We start from the raw sequence: 18,465 nt of genomic DNA, 5'->3' as shown, positions 1-18,465 counted from the left end.
GACAACAACAGAGTATAGACCATGAAGTCATATCTTCACTTCGAGAAATAAGTTCGTGACTCCATCGCAACTACCGAAAGAAAAAGTTAGACCCCAGAGTAATAGAAATCAGTATGGGCTGGTGAACAAGATAAACTAAACGTGAATTAGGGACAATGTGATTGGATAATACTCGACATCATGAGAGTTTCAGATTTCATTCCGACAATAATAGAATGGACAACAAAAGAAGATTCATGAGAAATTCAGAGAATGGTCATTCAAGAAGACGCTTCCCTAAAGCAAGCAATATGAGCAAAGTTAAGCTTAAGGAACTATGTGTGCCAGTTACACTAAGTGACACCCTCGCGAGTAAGGAATTTTATTATCCTTGGTACAGAAGGATTACCGCAAGGCGAGTAAGGGTCATCGATAATGTGAGAATACGCCAACGATAAAGAGGTAAAACATCTATAGGTAGATCATTGTAGCGCTAAATATTAGTACTTCCCTAAAGGGGGGAATGTGGAGTGAGGTGGCATTAAGTCAGAATCAAGTGGTTCTAGGAATATGGAATGGTAAAGGAAGAATGCGATAGAAATGAGAAAGGGATGAGATTGCACTTATTCAAATGTTACAGATATGCTACAATACCAGGGTGTTATGCAAGCGCGACGTCAAGGATAGGAAGTAAGGGTTCCTGCCTGAGATGTTATTGATTAATAAGGAGCCAGTGTGAGAGGTAAGTTAAGACAAAGGAAATGACCCAAGAAATATTATGCGGAATATTGATACGGGAATGGGCCAACAAATAGTTAGTAGTTGATTCAGGAAGAGCCTAACTATGTCTAGACAAATAGACAAATCAACAGATCGTGCAAGATAAACATAGGGAACCCCAATATGGGGAATTCAGCCTCGCAGTTATGACATCGTGATCCTTGAAATATATCCATATAGGAGTTGGGGAAGTTAAAAAGGTACTGTATGAGTGTTACAGAAATAAAAAAGAGTGCCAGTGTGAAGACAATCAAAATATTAGTTTAGAAGTAACCCTACAAGCGCAAGGGCGTGGAGATAAGTAACTACGAGTAATTATAGGCGAGGAAGAACATCAAAAATTCTGTCAGGCATATGATGTGATAAGCTCGTAGCCTTACAAGAGTCAGAGGACCCCCCAAAGTACTACAATGAAAGACTAGTTGAGGAAATAAGGAAGAAGACTTCAACCAAAGCATAGTGACCTAAAGAGGAAATGGTTGTGTAACAACAGTCTAACTACAAAATTGTACGCACTTCAAAAGAAAGTTGCACTTACCATGGCTAATGAGCAGGGAGTAAAACCAAAAGTAATATTCGAACCATATGAGTTGCACAAAAACTTCGGCATGCGTGAGAACTCAGATAAGCTAAGCATGCACGCAAAAGGGGAAAAAAAACCCAGGAAAAGCAATTGCTTATGTTTGAAGAAAGTTGAAATGGAACAAGGAATTATTCGATTAATAATCAGCCATAGAAGACTCCGGTATAAGTTAAAGGAAGGAATTGGGTCCAGGTCATAGACAAAGGATTGAATCATTAGAAGATTATATCATGGTTTTCCATAGCGTACACAAAAGGCTAAAGTAATAACTAAATGCCATGGGCCACAGATTGGAAGATAGCTTAAGCCTACATAAAGGCTAATCAGAAGGAAGAGGAAACTAAAGAGTTACATCAACTAAGTAAATTAGGAGTCTGCTTATTGGACCCAAGAAGTTACAAACATCATGATTAAGAATATTGTAGAATCACTCTTAATATAAGGGGTACAAAAGAGATAGTACAATAGCCATGTTTTATAACGGCTCTACGATAAATCCAGTTAGAAGTGTCCCAACCTCATATGAAGTTAGTATGAAGCTCTCACGAGATTATGTAAAGAGGTGCTTGTATTATAATAGAAGTTCAAGACGTGGATGTGGACTATACCTATATGGAGGGGAGGTCATGAAAGAGATAGAAGATGTGATGTGAGGCTTTAAGGTAAGTAAGGTAAAAGTGGACAACATACGAGATAATCAAAAGCGGAAGGTTATGAATAATCCGTACTTCAGATAGAGGGCTAGAAGTGTCAAGATCCAGTATCCAGGAATAATAGCAATGTCGTTAGTGACATACCTTCCACCCCATGGTTTCTAAGTATCTAGAGGTCTAGTAAGGGAGTAAAGAAGAGTTAGAGATGACGCGGTGTCTTGCTTGATGTTCCAGAATAACATAAAAAGATTTATGGTGCAAACAAGTTGAAGGAAAGTTGCGAATAATATAAATAGATATGTATAGATCGCAAGCTAAAGTATGGAAAAGCGACAAGATTTTAGGAGGACAAGAGTAAGGATAAGAAAGGGAAAGTCAGAAGGTGACGAGAATGGATAAGTCCTCAGGATTAAGCCCATGTAAACAAGAGAGCTGATGGTTTCTCTAAGTTGTAGAAAGCTCAGTATAGCTGAATGAACTCAAAGAAGTCTAAGACTAGTAGCATTTAGAAGAAATGGAATACTGCCCTGGTAATAGAATGAGGGTGTAATTGTGATAAATAAAGGGATTTCAAGAATTGTACGAGACTAAAATACCATGTAAATGAATCACATTGGGATGCTATAAAATATGCTTATTGAAGTACAGTATAGCCGCTAAGTGGATCAGGAAAATTACTTCAAATATTCCTCGATGCAACATAAGCCCTAGTGGCAAGGTATTACGTAAGAAGTTTCAAGTTATCAGTGGTATATTGTAGATCAATATTGAGATGAATCAACAATGGATGGACAAAAGTCACAAAGTATGAGATGGGAATTAGGTCGTCATTCTTAAGATGAATAGTAATGAGGAAGCATTAAAAGACTTAGATTTATTGGGATAAGCAACAAGAGTAAGCTGGAATTTGGTAGCAGACCTCAACAACGATAAATTAAAGTAAGAGTTATGGTATATTATGACCTAACTAGATCCAGTAAAATCATGCGGATACATAACCGGGTCTATAAAATAAGATATAGCAATATTCATAAGTTCAAAAAAGTACTGAGCAAAGAAATCCAATCTACCTATGGATGCCCAGAGGGATATCTTGTCAAGCTCTGCATATGTTCACAAAGTGAAAACTAGAGGTTGGCTAAAAGTTGTAGGAAAAAGGGGAAAAAAGTCACATATGTGCACATACAAGGTCAGAGTCGTACAAGCTGCGTGATAGAAGGTAGCAACAGTTACGAGATTAGAAGGATTCCGACTACTACAAGTCGTGGTGTGAGAAAGAGGCTTAAAGGAGGGAATGGAGAAGAACTCCATGGCCTTTGGATTGATTTAAAGAACAATTGCCTAAATGGAAAGGAGAATATTAAAGTATTCGCAAGAGCTATAAGTTATGATAATGATAAATGCATCAGTCAACATTCGAGGAAAAATGTTCCAAAGGGGAGAATGATGTTACACCCCATGTTTTCGTGCATGAAAGTACGCCGTGAGTATATTAATGAAATCTCGGAAATGAGATGTTACATCCCATTTTTGTTCATATGTTGAAGTTTCAGTGTAACTTAATCGACGTAAGTTCGGAAATAAGATTATTTTGAGATTATAAGCATTATGCTATTTCAAACAAATGATGAGTAAATATGGAAGGTGAGAGGGTAAGCAAATCGAAGAAAATATTTTTCGCCGAAGTTTGACATTTTTGGATAAAATATGGTCCAAGCTATACTACACCGTATTTATGGACTAGTGCCATACAAGGTATCACATGACCATGATAGTAAAGTATATAAGGTGTGCTAAAAATGAGTAGTATTTTAATTTGAGATAATTCTTAGTTATGTGGATAATTGCATAATTATGGATTTTTAAGTGGGATATTAATTTTTAAATTGGATTTTGTGGATGATTATGTAAGTGAAGACTTTGGATAATTGCTAGGGGACAAATTCACGTGGGTTTATGGAAACTTGGCACCAAATTGCCATCTCTTAACCTTAAGAATGTGGTAGCAACATTTAAAGAGATTTGGCATTCTCAAGAAGGCGAGTCACCTATCCATTTATTATACAAGTCTTGAAAACATGAGAGCTATCCATTTAATATGTAAGACTTCATTGGTGCCAAGTTTGTTTCATGATATTGAGAACGTGATTAGCTCAAATTTTTCTATAGTAACGTGAGGCTTTATCAAGTTCATATAAGAATTGATATGTTAGCAATGTGCAATTTTGCTACAAAAATCATACGAGACTACGTAATGTTATAGCAACGGGATTTGCCATTCTAAGGGAGTATGGTACAATCTTTTCCAAAGAATATCATACGGATTTTCCCCCTACTTCGATCCGCCATTACATATTTTGTCGCAATCAACGTATGTTGGAGATATTGTCAAGAGAATCGGCTCAGGTATGTTAAGACTATCCCTTATTTCTTTTGGCATGATCCATACGATACAAACAAAACAAGAAAATGCACAACTTCCATAAATGACTCCATTCATAGAAATACTGGAGATGCTTATGTTCTTGATTCCCCATGTGTCATATTATTCTATCATCTGTTCATGGGTCTCAAAAATACATAAATTGGTAACGTTTATTTCATGATATTAATTTGAGGCATAATGGTCTTATAAAGTACCAAGAGATTTTATTAACGTATTTCATATGCATTTCATGCATTTATACATGCACATTGATCCATGACCAGATGACGTTATATATGCGTATACATATGTATATATCTGTATATGGGATATGTGAAAGGTTATGGCGTTATATACGCACCACCACCTGATCAGCTGGTATACATTTATGATTTTGGCCACAATGGCCGAGATGATATGATGGGATGCCCTCAGAGGCTTGATGATGTTATGAATACATGTACCTATGCACGACATGACATTCATATGTACATGCATGACACTATAAGTATTTCACGATTTACAGAGTTATCCAGACCTACATGTTGGTTATTTACTCTATATTTCGTCCATGTCTTTTATATACTTATTTATGTGCCTTACATACTCGGTACATTATTCGTACTGACATCTCTTTTGCCTGAGGATACTGCGTTTCATGCTTGCAGGTCCCCATAGACAGGTCGAGAGTCCTCCAAGTAGGCTATCAGCTTCGCGGAAGATGTTGGTGCGCTCCATTTGCTCCGGAGTTGCTTGTTTGGTTAGTATGATTTAGACGCGTATTGTTTGGTATGGCAGGGCCATGTACCGACCTTTATGTTAAGTGTGTACTTTTAGAGACTTGTAGATAGGTGTCATGTATACGAATGCTCGTATGGTCTTGCCGGCCTATGTCTTGAGTTCACAAATGATCATGTTGGCCTTATAGGCCCATATATCACATGTATAAGTTTTTATATCAGGTTAGGTCATCCTATGTTGAGTATTCCTCTATGTTTATTCTGGTTAGCCCATGACGGCCCGTTTGGCCCATTTTCCAATAAAAGTACAATAAGAAAGATATGTTATGTTGGTACTCGGTTAAGTAAGGTAGCGAGTACTCGTTGTGGCCCATAGGTTTGGGTCGTGACAAAAGGCAGACCATAAATGCAAATATTCTTTACAATGGTTGCTCATTTAATATTAATAAATATTTTCTCATTGAATGCTATTCGATGACAAACTCTTGATCTTTTCCCCGTCGACTACACTCTATTCGAGATTTATCCTATATTGATTAAATTCATTGTATCCGGTATTGGTTACTAACTGACTTGCGCTTTGCCTATCTTTATTTTGATGTGTCATGTTACTATTCGACCATTCGTTATAAATCAATTTTACGCCATACAGATAGTCCTCCTACTTTTCGGTGACATATCTTAGTGTTACCGGGAAGTTGGTGAATATTCCTTTCTTGGTGGGAAAGTTCCTGAACAGTCTCTGATGATTGAAGGGACGCACGTCTACTCACATTTAATAACCCAAACACGTGTTGCCCCATGATTCAGCGAATTTTTTTGCCGATTTTTTAGGTAATCATAACCATGATTTTTGCCATCTATAACTTCTCTAATGTTCATCATTTTTACTTCTTCACTTTTACAACTTTCATAAGTCTTTCTTCTTCTCTACATTTTCTTAGTAATCTCTCATAACCTTTAATTTTCTCAGTAAAAATCTTACTAACATTTTATTACCATGGCTTCTTCAACTGCTTTCTCTAGCAACGCTAGTCTTCTCTTCGGGGGAGGATCGAAGAAAAACAAGGACAAGGAGGTCTAAGTCGATTCTAAACCTCCCACTTTTAACACCATCATATCAAATCATCTTAGTGTTACGAATGATTTTCAAGAGAAGGCTTCTTCTGCATCTTCACAGACTTAGCCAGTTAGTAGATATCACTCCTCCATTCACCCTTCCAGTATTCCAATTGTGAAGGAGGACTGCAACTGCCCCAATCTTGAAATCCTTGCCCCGCATATGCTAGAGCGGGTTACCTTATCCAAGGAGGGATTTACATATGTTTATATGTATCCCTTTACCTTGTTTCCATTTACCCTAGGGTCGAGTAAAGGGCTAGACTCGATAATTTTGAATTTTTGCCACCAGTATCAAGTCTTCTTAGCACAATAGGCCCCTCTATATGGTGGATAGTAGCCTGCTTTCGCCAACTGTGCACAGAGATTGAGGAAACCTTAACCCTTGCTCACATGATGAACTTTTACTCTCCCAAATTTTTTTGTGGGGGAGTAATAATCTTTAGATGATGAAAATGATCATGGGTGGATTGAATGATTCGACATCATTGCTACAAGGAACATCATCCCGGCCACAACTCCAACTTTTCCCGAGTCTTGGAATCACTTCCCTAAGTTTTTGGTCATCCATTTCCTTTCTTCGTGAAAAGCTTGTTTCCCTTTATTACTAATTTTCTTGTTTCTTTTGTTTCAGCTAACCGATGGGAGCCACCACATGTTCAGGGCTTGGACCAATGGGTTCAAAAAATTCTAGACATCACAATTTCGTAATTCCGGTGGTGGAAGGAGAACTCTCTAAAATACGTCAAAGGCCAAGCATCATGGTAAGTCAAGCCCTTATTTCTGTTACTTCTACTTGAATACAAGAAATCTCTGTGATCAATTTGCTAACTTTATTTTTGGTCTAATACAGGACTTTCGAGGGGCTTTGTCATTTTGTCCCGACGTCGACGACTTAGTTGAACTCGAAGAGGCTAGGAGGATACTGCAAAATACCCTTGCCCGAAGCGGAGCTCGCGAATCTGCTTCCAGTGTGGGTGCCCCTTCTCGGAGTCCCCAGCCTAAGAAACTAAAGAGAAGACGCTCCTCCTCAGCTGGGACTCAATAGAAGAAACCAAGGAAAATGCAATCCGAGCCGATCACAGTGGTCCTCGTCGATGAAGGGGAAGCTAGTGACTAAGAGCCTTCCCTTATAAGGAGAAAAGGATCTTCTTTGGCTCAGTCGAATGCTAAGCCGGAGGAACCTCAAAACCCGACCATAGAAGAAACCCAAGAACTTTGGGGTGAGATGGACCTGGTAGAGAATGTTGATTCTCTCTTCCCGGCCCCTATTGCTATTTCTGATCCTAGGAGTTTGGACCCTGGGCCTCTTCTTCCTCCAACCACTGAGCAAATAACCATCAACACTTCTTCTTCCACCGTTGCTTCTTCACCTTCCACACCGATGGGTTCATGCCCATCAACACCAGTTGCTTTTTTGCCACCAGTAACAACTACATCTCCTCCACTGGTGCCGTCTAAACAATAAAGGGACACCTCTCATCCTTGGTCTCCTGACCGTGGGAGCTTGGGGCATGATTATTCACCCCCTTCCCTAGACCCTCGAGGGAGGAGAAGTGCCACTCTTTCGATTTTGAAAGAATGCCATCTTTTATCCAAGCCGGTAGAGCTTGTGAACTATATGATGCCGCTGGCTTTGGAGAAAGACCAGAAGAAAATGCGCTCCTTTTCTGGGAGTATCTAATGAACAAACCATGCATAGCGCGGCACAAGTACCATACTAGTTTCCTCGTATATTCTTTTCTACTTACATGCTGCAATGGAAATCTTGACTTTAATATTTTATTTACAGGCCAACTTTCTTGCTTCTAAAGGCATGCAAAGGTTGATCCTTGATAAGATAGGACTTGCTTCCGAGCGGGATCAACTTTTGGCCGAACAGAACCAGCTCGCCGTGTGATTCCTAGTGCTGGAGGCAAAATCTACAGCAATGGGCAAGCTTGAGGCTCGATTGTAGCAGAGTGAACAAGATAAAATGGCCCATGGCTAAGAAGCTGCTCAATTACATGAAAAACTTCAAGAGGCTAAGGCTAAGTGGGCCGAGCTTCATGATGTTATACTTGCCACTATCGAGCGCGAGTTTGCCTTTAAGGAACAAATCAAAAATTTGAAGGCAAAGTTACATTCAAAAATTGAAGAAGCCAATGTTGTCAAGGAGAAGAGAGCCAAAATGGAATAGAGACTCAAGAGGGCCATGGACCAAAACCGGCTCCACTCAACTACAAATGTTGAGTTCGATGCCCGCCTCCGTGCCATGAAGTCCGAAAAAATGAGCTTCAGGCTGAAATTGACAAACTCCAAGCAAAACTCTAGAACCAAGAGGATTCCCTTGTCTTTGACAAGACTTATGCTACATATCATATGAGAAGGAAAACTTTGGAAGAGGAAAGAGTCGGCATCGTCAAGGCCCGAGAATTGGAGCTAACTGCTCGTGAAAATCTTCTCGCTCGACTCACTGCAACTGACTCCTCAAGTACTCGTTCCGAGTACACAAGAAGCGGAGGGAGACTAGAGAAGATAAAAGCCCCGAATAAGTAGTGGATCTACCTTCCTTTACTAGGGGAAACGTAGACCCCTCTCTCCCTTCGAGTTTTGACAACAATGATGCATAACTTCTTTTTCTTTTCTTTTCTTTTCTCTTTTTTTTTTAATTTGTGATTGTGCCAAATCTTTCACCGAGTTTGGCACTTGATAATTATAAATAAAGATTTTTTTGCCTAAGTGTTGTGCAAATATGTTCATTTTGCGCTTAGTTGGTTAAATCTTCAGGTATATTTTCATCTGATAGCTTTTGATTCCGGGCATAAACTCTTTCGGAACCTATTCGTTACTATTTGGATTTCATAAGAGAGGATCCTTATGTTCACAGTGCTTTTGAAGATGACTTCTCCTGTTAATTCCAGCATAAGCATTTGAAGTTTTAGTTAACTTTCAAACTATAAAATTAACTCATCATTTGGATAAGAAATAAGATAAAAATAAAAGGACTTAACTTTATACCTTCTATCTTTAAAAGTACATAAGCATTCTTTTGCTAGAGTATAAAATTGCAAATATATATGGCTAACTTGTATAGCTTATTTCTTTGGGGCTGATCATGCAGCCCTCGATCCTGATAAAACATTGATCCCAATTCTCGCAGTCCTAATTTTTGTGGCACTCCCGGTGCCGTATCAGATATTATTCTCCTCCTAATGTTTGAATGCGAAGCATGCGAATTCAAACACTGGAAGTCTTGCTTCATCAGTGGAAATAACTTATGAATGGTTAAATAATCTCTTTTTAGTGATGAAAGGAAAAACTTGCCATTGAACCAAAGATTATTTAACCATACATATAGTCGTTTAACATCGACGATGTCTAAAAGTCTTTCTTTTTGCCGATGACGCTCCCTTTATAGTATATTTTTTGTTGCTACCTCGTCAAAAACCTTGTCAGAAAAACCCAATTGAGACAAAAACTGGTCTAAGGGAAAAATAGTGCATCATATAGTTTTAGTAAGGGTAGGATCTATCAACAATAATACCTTTTAAGGTGAGTCACGTTTCAATTGCTGGGTAATTTGACTCCATCTTGATTTTCCAACTTGTACGACCTTCCCGTGATAGCTGGAATGCAGTAAGGACTTTCCCATGTTGGTCCCAACTTCCCAGCATTGAATTCCCGAGTGCTATGAGTCACCTTTCTCAAAACCAAGTCTTCTACTGGTTAATGCATCAACTGTGCATGGCGTTGACATTTGTAATACTTCAGAATGAACGTCTTTACATCATGTTCCATCCGAGGCCAATAGTAACCTACCTTGATCAACTTTAGAACTAACGAATCTACACCAGAGCGATTCCCAAAAATTCCTTTGTGAACTTCCATCATCACGAAGTCCACCTATGAGGCCCCCAGACACCGGGACAATGGTCCTTGGTATGATATTCTGTATAAGTTCCCATCTACGAGGTAGTAATGATATTTGGTTCGTAGTACCCGGGACGCCTTCGAGTCTTTGGGTAATTTACAATGTCGAAGAAACTCGACGAATTCATTCCTCCAGTCCCAAACTAAGTTGTTTGATTTGACTTCGCACTAACCGTCCACATCCAATACTGAATGTAAAAGTTGAACGATAATTTCGGAGTTAGATCCTTTCATCTTTGTGGATGACCCCAAATTAGTCAATGCATCTGCTACCATATTTTCTTCTCTTGGAATGTATATGATTGATCATTCCCTGACTCATGCAAGCAATACTTGAACCTTTTTCAAATAATGTTGCATGTGCTATTCCTTTGTGTCGAAAATCTTGTATACTTAGTTTACTACCAGATGGGAATTGCACTTTATCTCGATGATCTTAGAGCCTAGTCCACGGGCTAGTTCAAGTCTTTCAACCAAAGACTCATACTCGGCTTCTGATGGGTTTACAATGTCTTAGCTTTATATTTTGATGATTTAACAAACTTACTGTCAAAGAACCAGATAAGGAACCTGACACACTTGGTACACATCGCAAATCAATGGACTCCAGCTAATGTGAACTGCTACAACTTCAGAAGATAGAGAAACAACATAAGGACCTGATACCCTTGTGTTTCCCTAACAGCAGTACGAAGTCAACTGTGTATAACTGGAAAGTGACTGCCTGCACTATACACAGAAACAGTGCAGCACAGTTCTGCAGTCACTTGTTCTTTGATCAACCAAGTGATTACATCATTCAAGTGATGTCATCCAATTTGTATTAACAAGAGTATTACAACAAAACATCACTTGAACACTTGAGAATTCATTCCAAGCATTCAAGCCAGATCATGGACTCTGTTTCTTAGAACAAAAGATGAAACCTTTGAAGTATTCGTTGCCTTTGTAAAGAAAATCCAAGTGAAGAAGGAATCGAGAGTAGCATGCATTAGATCAGATCATGGAACAGAGTTTGAAAATGCCAAGTTTGATGAATTCTGTACCGAGAATGGCGTTACTCACAATTTATCAGCTCCAAGAACTACCCAGCAAAATGGAGTTATGGAAAGGAAGAACAGAACTCTTGAGGAAATGGCAAGAATAATGCTGATTGACAGTGGGATTGCAAAGAACTTCCGGGCTGAAGCTGTCAACACTGCATGCTACTTGGTGAATAGGTGCATGATCAGATCTCTCCTGAACAAAACCCCTATGAGTTGCTAAATGTTAGGAAGCCCAAGCTGACTCACCTAAGAACATTTCGGTGCAAATGATATGTTCTCAATAATGGAAAGGATCATCTTGGAAAATTTTATGCCAAGAGTGATGAAGGAATCTTTTTGAGGTATTCTTCTTAAAGCAAAGCTTACAAGATATACAACAAGCGGACTTAGTGTGTTGAAGAAAGTGTTCACGTAATCTTTGACGAGTCCTATCCCTCATGTGAGAAAATCAACAAGGATTATCAAGATGGGGAGCCCTTACTGATTCCAGGTAAAGTCATTGACATGACAAATAGAAAGACAGACATGATGAGTCAAGTGAAGGAGCCAAGTGGAGACAATGCAGCTTCTTCCTCAAGGAAACCAGGTACCAAAATTACAACCACTAAAGCTGAAGAAAGAGTGGCTGATGGAGTGCAAAGTACTCCATAGGTAGCTGAGAGAAGAATACAAGGGAACCAGTTAGATCTACCTAGCTCCTCTACAAAAGAGGTTCAAGTGACCAACTGGAAACACAAAAGCTCCAATCCTCTTGACAACATAATTACCTCTCTAGATTCAGGTGTGCAAACCCGATCAAAAGCCAGAAATTCACTTGCCTTCTCAGCCTTTCTTTCCCAAATAGAACCCCAAAACATCAAGGAAGCCTTAAAAGATTCTGACTGGATCACAACCATGCAAGATGAGTTGCATCAGTTCGAGGTGTGGATAATAGGTTTCTGCTCCTGAAAATATTTTACTAACGTAATAAACGGGAAATTGCGTACCTTCTTCTTGTCGGACTAAAACGGCACATACTGCTACTTCCGAGACCGCTAGACATATTAGCAACTGCTCGCCTTCCCCCGATTTTGATAGTAAAAGGGGGCTTGATAGGTACCTTTTTAGGTCTTTCAAGGCCTGCTGGCATTCCAGAGTCCATTCAAAATTCTTCTTATTTTTCAAAAGTGAAAAGAAGTGATGGCACTTTTCAGAGGATCTCGAGATGAATCAATCATCTGATCAATGTTCGGCAATGGTAACAGTCACCTCGTTCATCTCTTTTGTCGCCGGTTGGTCTCCTCTTATTTGCTTGATTCCTTTTGGTGTTGGGAATTTCAACAATTGATGATATGTTCAGGATACGACTTTCATCTCATGTATCCACGACCTTCCGATGATTATATTGTAACCTATATCATGTACAACTTCAAATATATTGGTCATTGTTAATCCTTCGTCGTGTGTGGGCAGAAAAGTCTCTCATTGGGTTGTCACACTTATCAAGTTGAAGCCAACTAAGAGTTTTGTCACCGGAACGATGTTCCCGATTAATTTTGCTTGCTCCAAAACTCTCCATTGTATTATGTTGGATAAGCTTCCTAGGTCAACCAAAACACATTTAATTTTGAAATCTAAAACATTGAGAGTGATTACCAAAGCGACATTGTGCGGAAAAAGAAGTCCATCAACGTCTTCCTCCGTGAAAGTGATATCATCTTCTGTGACTTCCCGAAGTCTCTTGTTACGAATCATCGATATCTTCTTTTATGTTGCTGCTGAAAAGGCTACACCGTTGATTTCATTTCCTCCGAAAATTATATTGATAGTTAGCTGAGGGGAGGCTTTTGCTACCTTCGAAGTCTCTGCATTGTCTCGGCTTCGACCATAGTTATTCTTGGCTCGGTCACTTAAAAATTACCTAAGATGGCCATTTTTCAATAATGTCGCCACCTCTTCACAAAGATATCGACAGTCCCCAGTTCTATGGTCGTGAGTCCCATGGTATTCACACCATAAACTGGGATCCCTCTGGCTTTGATCGGATCTGATTGGCTTCGGGAATCATGCTTATTTGATATTCTTCATTGCCGATACCAGCTCTACTAAACTGATGTTAAAGTTGTAATCAGATAACCTAGGATATGTGGAGTCTCGAGCCCTTAGCACCTCCTTCTCCTGTAATGACCTGCCGCTCTAGCCTTGATCTATTCTTCTATCGGGAGCAACTTATCCAATGATCGAAACTCTTTGCTGCTACGACCTTCGCTTCTTTCATACGATAGAAAACAACCTCTTGAGGATCGATGATCCGCATCAAAGTTGCTTTTAAACTTGTCCTAGTTTTTGTCTCCATCCCGTCCCTTGGTTGATACCGGGAACCCGAGCTAATCGTCTTCTATCCTTATTTTTGACTCATAACGGTTATGGACATCCGTCCATGTGGTTTCTTAAAACTCGAGCAGGTTTTCCTTTAGCTTTTGGGAGGCGTCAGAGCTCCACGAATTTAGACCCTTTGTGAATGCCTCTGCTGCCCGCTCATCTGGTATCGCCGGTAACAACATCCTCTCTTTCTGGAATCGGATCACAAATTCTCGTAGAAGTTCAGACTCACCCTGTGCAATCCTGAATATGTCCGTCTTTCTGGCTTGAATTTTCATTGCTCCGACATGGGCCTTAATGAACGAGTCTGCAAGCATCTCAAAAGAGTCAATTGAATGCTCGGGTAAGAGAGAATACCATGTCAGAGCCTTTTTATGACGGTTTCACCAAACTTCTTCAGTAAAACCGATTCAATCTCATGTTGTGCCAAAGCGTTTCCTTTCACAGTCGTGGTGTAGGTTGTGATGTGCTCCTACGGATCTGATGTCCCATCGTATTTTGGTATGTCTGGCATCTTAAACCTTTTTGGAATTAACTTTGGTGCTTCGCTTTAATATGGGCCTTTTAGTATTGGTGGCGCGCCCGGAATCTGATCTATCCGAGCGTGAAACCCCTTCGCATTTTGATCCATTAGTTTGTTCATTTCCCTCATAAACCTCATAAGCTCGGTTTTTAAGGGATCATTCCTGTTGTTATTCCCAGATCCGATACTAGTCCCTCTAGCTTTTTCGAAACTGACTTCACCCCTTGGGGTGTTGTTATCAACCCTCTGAGCCATTTGGTTTGCAGGAAAACTAGGAGGAACCGGGCCCCTTCCGTTCGTGTGATTAGAAGTGCCTCACAATGCTTGTTTTAGCCCCGTCATCATCCGATCCTTCCTTGAGAGGTGTTTTGTGATTGCTTTATGTTGTTCTCTTAGGATTTTGACCATTTTGCACGACATGTTCCTCATCCGCATCATCGAGAGTTAGTTCCCACACATGCCGAGGATACTGGCCATCTCTAACCGGGGTCACCTCATCCCTTTTGTTGCGAGTCTCACTAATTGAGTCATAATATTGGGACAATTCTTCGTGCCCCTCATCATTTTGTGTGATGTTGTCATCATTAGCTGCCATATTATTTTTCACTAAGGAAATAATCAAAATAAGTTAGTAATAAACGTAAGGATCAAAGCAATTACACAACTATCTAAGCCCTACAGTGGGCGCCGAACTGTTTACCCGTAAAACGGTATAATTAAATTTATTACGTGGTTTATAGACAAACGAATTAATTTGATCCAAAATGATAAAGAGATTAAAATTGAGATTAGCAATTGAAAATGAAGAAGGTGACAAACTAGCTCCGAATGCAATGCCTCCAAGGACAAAAGTGAAAGTAACGATAAATTGCAAATAAACTTATTTAATTGAGAGCAAAAGTAATAAATAAAGCTTTTGTATGCATAAAGTTTCGTGTCCTTACAATGGCTGTTAAGCGTGCTATATATAGCTTTACCTAGGGAAACAAGATTCTAGGATCAAACTCCTCTTAAATGATAATAAAAGAGTCATTGATGAACGCGTAACGGCAGAACATGAATGCAAATATTCTCGCAACGGTCGCTCATTTAATATTAACAAATATTCCCTCATTGAATGCTATCCGATGACAAACCCTTTATCTTCTCCCATCGACTACGCTCCCTTTGGGATTTATCCGATATTGATTATATTTGTTGAATCCGGTATTGGTCGTTACTTGACTTGGCTTTTACCTATATTTGGTTCCACATGTCATGCTACCATTCGACCATTTATTATAAATCAATTTTACCCCATACAAGTAGACTGTAAGGATTTAAATAGGGTGTGCCCCAAAGTTCAGGCGTTCAGCTTTCATACTATTTTTCCCCCTAACAAAATTTAGTCCAACTCGGTTTCGGAAAAGGAAAGAGGCACGTTGTAGTGGTAACGTAACAATCCTTCTCCTACTTTACTTCAGCCTATTAAAAGCTAAATCTCGCACACCATTGGACTCGCTCTGCATTTGCAAATCCTCTATATAGCCTCAGTACCGCAACTGCTTTATAATTTGTCAAGAGGATTTACAAATTAGTAACTAAGTTGTAGAAGCCATGACAAGCCATGACGTTAAAGAGAAGCAGAGAAGAAGAATCAGTATCAGTGGAGAAACTAGCAATGGCGAATTGTGCGGATATCATGAAGAGGAATCAGTCATTAGGACGTAGAATCTTTGAGTGCAAGACATGCAAAAAACAGTTTGATTCGTTTCAAGCACTTGGTGGATACAGAGCAAGTCACAAGAATACAACAAATAAACTTATGATGACTCTTCTCCCTGTACCCATTGAGCCCAAGAAACACGAATGCTCCTTTTGCGGCGAAGAGTTCTCTCTGGGCCAAGCTTTGGGTGGTCACATGAGAAAGCACCGCGATCAGTTGAATCAAGTTCAGCATAAGAAGAAGAAGTTACAAGAAAAGTGTGATGAATCTGAACAACAAGTTGTTAAAGAAAAGAAGCATAATTCGAATAGTGAACGAATTTTGTTCTTGGGTTTGAATTTGACGGCATATGAGAATGAGTTGATGACGGGGGTAACTTCCATATAGCTAGCAAGAGATTATAGAAATTTAGTTAGACACTTAGAAAAATTTCAGATGTTGTTGTGGCTTGGTGTACATAAAAGAGCTACAAAAATTTTGTCCAATATAAGAACTAAAATAATCACATGATTGTTTTTCGTGCAAAAATTTCTCTCTTATCTGCAAATTTTTGTTTGTTCAAATAAATTTCAAAGAATTCAAGTTTTTGCACAATCAGCTTTACTCATATGGCAATTACAGCATACTAGCTTTTGAAGATGATAGTTTTTAAGTGTTGGGTTTTGGGTTAAGGGTTGAAGAAGTGTGTTTGGGATTGCCTTTAAGATAGTAAAAGGTCACAACCTGAACTACCATCATGCCTTTATGTTCAAGTTCTCCAATTTTATTTTTGTAGTAATTTATTCTCCTGGTTTGATATATACATTAAATGATATTGAACTATGCAAATGACTTGACTGGGAGTCTATTTCTTAAGTAATTAGCCATATGTGCACTTACTGATCACTCAAAAGATTGTGGAGTTGGAAAATACACGGTCTAATTATTTTATCGAGATTCATTAAGTATGCAATTACTCATGTATGTAAATTTTCTACATGGACGGTATATAATCCTTCTTTCTTATGGACGGTAAATTTATTCTTCAAGATACTTTAAATATGGTGTGATTTGGTTAGCTTTGGGCCAAGTTCGTACGGATTTCCTAAAAGGTCTCACACTATTAAGAGATCTCCACATCTTATATACAAGTTCCTAATCTTTTCAGCTAACAAAGTGAGACTTTATTCACACACCCAACTAGCTTCTTATTGTTTATGTACTTGCTACTTGCTTCTTCTTATATGTGTACGTTGCTACACTCGTAAGGTCATGTTTGGCGATAATTCAATATTTTATGACATTACTTGCCTTGCATTTTGAGGATTTAATAATAAATTGTGTGAAGTTTGGGATTAATTGAGTTGATTTTATGTTTAAAAACTTTGGAATGCGAAACAAGAAGAAAGGTGCACAAAATAACATTGAAGACGTGGAAGTATAGCACGAAAGGAAAGTCGGCAGAAGGCACGACAAAGTCGGAGCCCTGAATGGCGCCCCACTTCACCCAGGGCACCAAACCTGTCGTGCCCCATGGTGCTTCACGAGACCAGAAGTGTACTCCAGATGACGCCTAGCGAGATCCAAGCAGCGCCTCGCGCCAACACCCATGTGCCAGGAAAGAAATTGTTTCCTTGTTGATTATAGACTTGGACATTTTAACCCTCACATATAAATACCCCTAAACTCGTTTTGGACGAGGTTGGACACATTTTAGAGACAAGAAGAGCAATAGAATACACGTGGATACGGAATCATCGCATCCTCCATCCTTTTCTCTAGTATTTGTAGTTTTATGATTCAAAGCACTTTTGTGATTGTTCATACAATTATAAATAGCTAAAATCCATCATCTTCTGGGGTTATGGGTAGCTCTTGATTGTTAAAATTTAACTGTTGTTGAGATTGCGTGAGTATATCATATTTATTTGCTTTTTCACTCTTGTTCTTAATTATTTTACTGAGTAGCCAACTGTAAAATACTATCTATGACTCTATATTTGAACTCGAAAGAGGGAATTATAGATTGCATGTAAGATTCAACAGAGTAAGATCTTGAATTCGAACATTAGAGAATAGATTCACGAAGAGGATAGACATATGCTAATTGCCTTATTAGGTTCTTTTTGCAGGAATTACACATGTGTTCGAGTTAATTTTGATTCTATAGACATATAGTATTAGATTGGCTTGAATAGGCGAGCAAGCCGTCGAAAGAATCTTGTGAGCAAAATAAACCCTGTAAATCAACAAATCAGATAGATCGATTAGTTAAATCAACCGAAAAATTCAATAGAATAGACATTAATCCCATAACTCGAAAATATCTCCATCTCAATGAATTTTTTCCTAAGATATTCATATGCTCGACTTGCATCCTTGTTTCCCTGTTTACTTGTTAAATTATGTGGTAGTTTTAGTTAAGTAAAATCACAATCATATCTAACAAAATCACTAGAACAAATGGTCAGTAGCTAGTTTAGTTTATACAATAGTTAATCACAAGTTCTTGTAAGAATGATATTTTCTTATGACTTTATTACTTGTCAACAAAATATACTTGCGGAATCCGAAACCTAAATAATGACTTTTGAAACTTAAAATATGTTTATACGGTTTAAAAAAAGTTACTTTTTTACCTAAAACACGATATTATACTG

General features: G+C 38.8%; 1 protein-coding gene across 1 annotated transcript; it reads left to right on the top strand.

Moving 5' to 3' along the window:
* Nucleotides 1-15,505: 15,505 nt before the first annotated feature.
* Nucleotides 15,506-16,269, top strand: LOC107811562 (uncharacterized). Its single transcript, XM_016636520.2, has one exon. The coding sequence runs from the start codon at nucleotides 15,728-15,730 to the stop codon at nucleotides 16,211-16,213; it is 486 nt and encodes a 161-aa protein (XP_016492006.1). The 5' UTR covers nucleotides 15,506-15,727; the 3' UTR covers nucleotides 16,214-16,269.
* Nucleotides 16,270-18,465: the final 2,196 nt, after the last annotated feature.

Source organism: Nicotiana tabacum, chromosome 20, assembly GCF_000715075.1.
Source record: "Nicotiana tabacum cultivar K326 chromosome 20, ASM71507v2, whole genome shotgun sequence".
Classification (NCBI taxonomy): Eukaryota; Viridiplantae; Streptophyta; class Magnoliopsida; order Solanales; family Solanaceae; genus Nicotiana; species Nicotiana tabacum.
Note: the sequence above shows the minus strand (reverse complement) of the source record. Positions and strands in the feature narration are given on the sequence as shown.

Coding starts and splice junctions, on each gene's coding strand:
- LOC107811562 (XM_016636520.2), top strand. CDS start 15,728: ATGACGTTAAAGAGAAGCAGAGAAGAAGAATCAGTATCAGTGGAGAAA.